The sequence below is a fragment of the Myotis brandtii genome, unplaced genomic scaffold (genome assembly GCF_000412655.1).
Source record: "Myotis brandtii unplaced genomic scaffold, ASM41265v1 scaffold118, whole genome shotgun sequence".
NCBI classification, from domain to species: domain Eukaryota; kingdom Metazoa; phylum Chordata; class Mammalia; order Chiroptera; family Vespertilionidae; genus Myotis; species Myotis brandtii.
The window spans coordinates 1,680,954-1,684,850 of record NW_005354090.1 but is presented as its reverse complement, the minus strand read 5'-3'; the positions used below and the strand labels follow the sequence as shown (position 1 = coordinate 1,684,850).

The following is a 3,897-nucleotide window of genomic DNA, read 5'->3' as shown; positions in this document are numbered from 1 at the left end:
AGGGCTGATCAGGGGGTTGGGGTGCCTTCCCCTGTCACGAACAGAGTAGGGCGGATAGGGATGTTGTGGCCCCGCCCCCTGTCACACACAGAGCTGCAGGGCAATCAGGGGATTGGGGAGCTCCCCCCTATCAGGCACAGAGCAGGGCCCGTGGGGGGGGGTGGTTGGGGCGCCGCAGCCTGTCACACACAGAGCCGCAGGGCGATCAGGGGGTTGGGGAGCTCCCCCCTATCAGGCACAGAGCAGGGCCCGTGGGGGGGGGTGGTTGGGGCGCCGCAGCCTGTCACACACAGAGCCGCAGGGCGATCAGGGGGTTGGGGAGCTCCCCCCTATCAGGCACAGAGCAGGGCCCGTGGGGGGGGGTGGTTGGGGCGCCGCAGCCTGTCACACACAGAGCCGCAGGGCGATCAGGGGGTTGGGGAGCTCCCCCCTATCAGGCACAGAGCAGGGCCCGTGGGGGGGGGGGGGTTGTGGCCCCGCCCCCTGTCACACCCAGAGCTGCAGGGCGATCAGGGGGTTTGGGCGCTGCCCCCTGTCATGCTGATCCCGGTGCCGGGAGCCTCGCTGCTCCGCTGATCCCGGTGCTGGGAGGCATATTACCCTTTTACTATATAGGATAGAGGCCTGGTGCATGGGTAGGGGCTGGCTGGTTTGCCCTGAAGGGTGTCCTGGATCAGGGTGGGGGTCCCCACTGGGGTGCCTGGCCAGCCTGGATGAGGGGATGATGGCTGTTTGCAGCTGGTCACACCCCCTTCAGGGTGGGGGTCCCCACTGGGGTGCCTGGCCAGCCTGGATGAGGGGATGATTGCTGTTTGCCGCTGGTCACACCCCCTTCAGGGTGGGGGTCCCCACTGGGGTGCCTGGCCAGCCTGGATGAGGGGATGATTGCTGTTTGCCGCTGGTCACACCCCCTTCAGGGTGGGGGTCCCCACTGGGGTGCCTGGCCAGTCTGGGTGAGGGGCTGAGGGCTGCTTTCAGGCTGGCGGTTGTTGACTGAAGCTCCCAACCGCTCCTTTTTTTTCTCTTTTTTTTATTTTATTCTGGGCCAGCTTTAGCTCTGGCTCTAGCTCTGAGGCTTCGTATCTGGTTTGTTTGCCATTCTATAATCGAAACAATGTATAACTTCAGCTCTGAGATCCCGGCAGGCTGAAAGCTGGTTTCTAGGGTTTTGTTTAGCTTCTTATTTGCAACATAGTACATTGTTGCTTAGAGTTGCAACTCAGAGGCCGGCAACGTTGGAGTCTGCAGTCACTGAAGCAAGGAAGCCTCATGTTCGCTTCCAGCTGCCTGGCTGCCGGCCGCCATCTTGGCTGTCAGTTAATTTGCATAAGGATATGCTGATTAGCCAATGGGAAGGGTAGCGGTCGTACGCCAATTACCATGTTTCTCTTTTATTAGTGTAGATGTTACCAGAACTTACAGATTTCAGTGAAAAAGGTTAATAACCAATATAGGATATATAATTTTAAATGTCACTTAATATTAGAATAAAAGGGAAGTACATTGATAGGCTATCTGATTCAATAGATGTAATGTGTTCTTATTATAGCATATTATCCAAAATTTTGATATCTAAGGATTGTTGTATGGATATGTATTGTTAGCACAGATTATGACCAGAACAGTTTCACTCCTGAAGATGTGGTTTAAATTTGTTTTCATTTGGAATTTGCTTCTCTGCAGGATTATCAGGGGATGCCAGTAAGCGAAAGGCTGTTGTTGCAGATCGAGTAAGTATTTTAATAGGGTCTTTACTGGGGTACAGCACAAATTTGCTTTGGGTATTTGCTAGTAATCTTTGGGCATGATTAGGTAAATGGCTATAGTCAAGGTGTCTGTGTATAAAAAAAAATCATATTATAGTTCCCTGGTATTATCTTGAATGTTTAAAAAAAATTTTTTATCATCTTTTCTTTTTTTTCTTGCTCACTCTCTTATGAAAATGATAAAGTAGTAAATAGTCTTTTGGTTATTTTAGGAAGAAGCCTGGAATCTGGATTATTTCTGAACCTAATAGCCCATAGAAAGTTGACATTTGTTATATTTTATAAACTGATTAGTAATTATGAAAAATAGTATAAATGCAAGTATGTATGTTACTTGAGGTAATACAAAGGGCTGATTTATTATTATTACTAATTAGCATTAGTAATTGATTAATGCTAATATTTACTGTTGCCTTTGTTTTCCTAGTCTAGACTTGGTTGAATTCATTTACTGTACTAATTTCTTTCCCTTTTTAATGTGCAAGTGCATTGGTAAAAATTACATTCCAAATTAGTATAAACATTTAGAAAATAAAAGTGATCATTTTTAGACTCATGATTTTTCTCAGTATCCGCCAAAATATTTAGGGTTCTATGTTCTATCTGTGTTCTTTAGGGAAAGATTTACAGCAGAGGATTACTGAAGAGCTTAACTTCAGTATTTCATTTCCTGAGCAACATAGATACTACTAAAATCTAGAACCTGGAGATAGTTTTAGAAAAGATTAGCAAATTAATACTAGCCCTGAGGCTGAAAGAATTTAGGTAGAGTTTAGGAAGTTGGAAAATAAAGCCACTAAAATTTTACATTTATTTTTAATATAATAACAAAATCTGATTCTGTATTATTTAAGGGGATCGAATATATTAAGTATTGAAAAACTTTAGAGATATATTTTAACTTCTATACAAGCCTATTTTCCTTACAGATGGTAGAAATCCTATTCCATTATACAGATCGAGCTTTGAAAAAGTGCCCAGACCAGGGAAAAATCCAAGTGATGGAACAGCATTTTCAGGTACACTTTTGCATGTGTTTATAACAGCAGTTGGTATGAATAGGTCTAACATTGCTCTTTCATTTTACTTGAAGAATGGAACTTTCATGATTTGGTTAAACAATTTTCAGTATTCAAAGCTTTATTTCAGGGCTTGTGGAGCATTCTGTGTGATTAAATTTTGAAGTAACAGGTCACGTGGGAACAGATGAGTAAAAATGTCGGGAAGTGTTAGTGCTTAGCTACTTAGTGCTGTGTGGAAGGAAAGACTATATGTATGAGGGTGTTCCCGTGAATTGACACCTTATAGTGGTTGACACCTTGCTAATGACTAACATTTATGTTAATTAGGCTAGTTGAAGAAAAGGTAGACTACCAAGTTTTAAATTTAGTTTTCCTAAGAGTAACTGTGACTCAAGAACAGATTAGTTACAAAAAAAATATGATCTCTGAAATATGCGAATCATTGGGAGGCTGATACACAAATTGGGCTAAGTACTGCTCTAATTGTCACCATACCTCCCTAGAATAAACTGCCTTTTGATGACCGGGATGAATTGAGTGAAATCGTAACGGACAGATACGGGGCAGACAGTTTAAAAAAATGAGAATGAAAGATTTTTAGTTTTTCTTAAAATGCAGTGAAAACTGAAGTCAAAGAACAATTTAAGGCCTGTACAGTTTTTATTATGTGAGTTTTACTATTTGCGATGCTTTCCAGTTCTACTAGTTGTAAATCTCTGTTTATCCTTCTCCATTCCTAGAGCTCCCCCACCCCCCACCTCCTCTTTTAATAAATATTTCAGTATCTAATACTAGAGGTCAGCAAACATTTTCTAAGAAGGGCCAGGTGGGAAAATATAGGGCATGTATGATCTCTCACATGTTCTTCTTTTTTAAAACAACCCTTAAAAATGTAAAAACCACTTTTAGCTCTGTGAGCAGTTCAGAAACAGGCTATGGGCAGGATTTGGCCCATGGGCCAAGTATGCAATCCCTATGTACTAAGGCAGCCGTGGGCAAACTACGGCCCGCGGGCCGGATCCGGCCCGTTTGAAATGAATAAAACTAAAAAAAAAAGACCGTACCCTTTTATGTAATGATGTTTACTTTGAATTTATATTAGTTCACAC

At 43.4% G+C, this 3,897-nt stretch overlaps 1 protein-coding gene across 12 annotated transcripts in view; it reads left to right on the top strand.

Annotated features, from left to right (window-relative positions):
- The window catches only part of VPS8 (vacuolar protein sorting 8 homolog (S. cerevisiae)), a 246,001-nt gene that overhangs the window by 77,176 nt on the left and 164,928 nt on the right, over positions 1–3,897 (top strand). For 10 of the 12 annotated variants that reach the window (XR_001359954.1, XM_005858444.2, XM_005858445.2 and 7 more), the window contains 2 exons: positions 1,684–1,730; positions 2,696–2,785. Coding sequence is in view for 11 of the 12 variants with exons in the window: in XM_005858444.2 (XP_005858506.1) it covers positions 1,684–1,730; positions 2,696–2,785 (137 nt within the window). In the remaining variant the exon portion in view is untranslated. Of the gene's footprint in view, positions 1–1,683; positions 1,731–2,679; positions 2,786–3,897 lie in introns of all 12 variants that reach the window. The other 2 variants (XM_014530618.1, XM_014530628.1) reach the window with 2 other exon arrangements.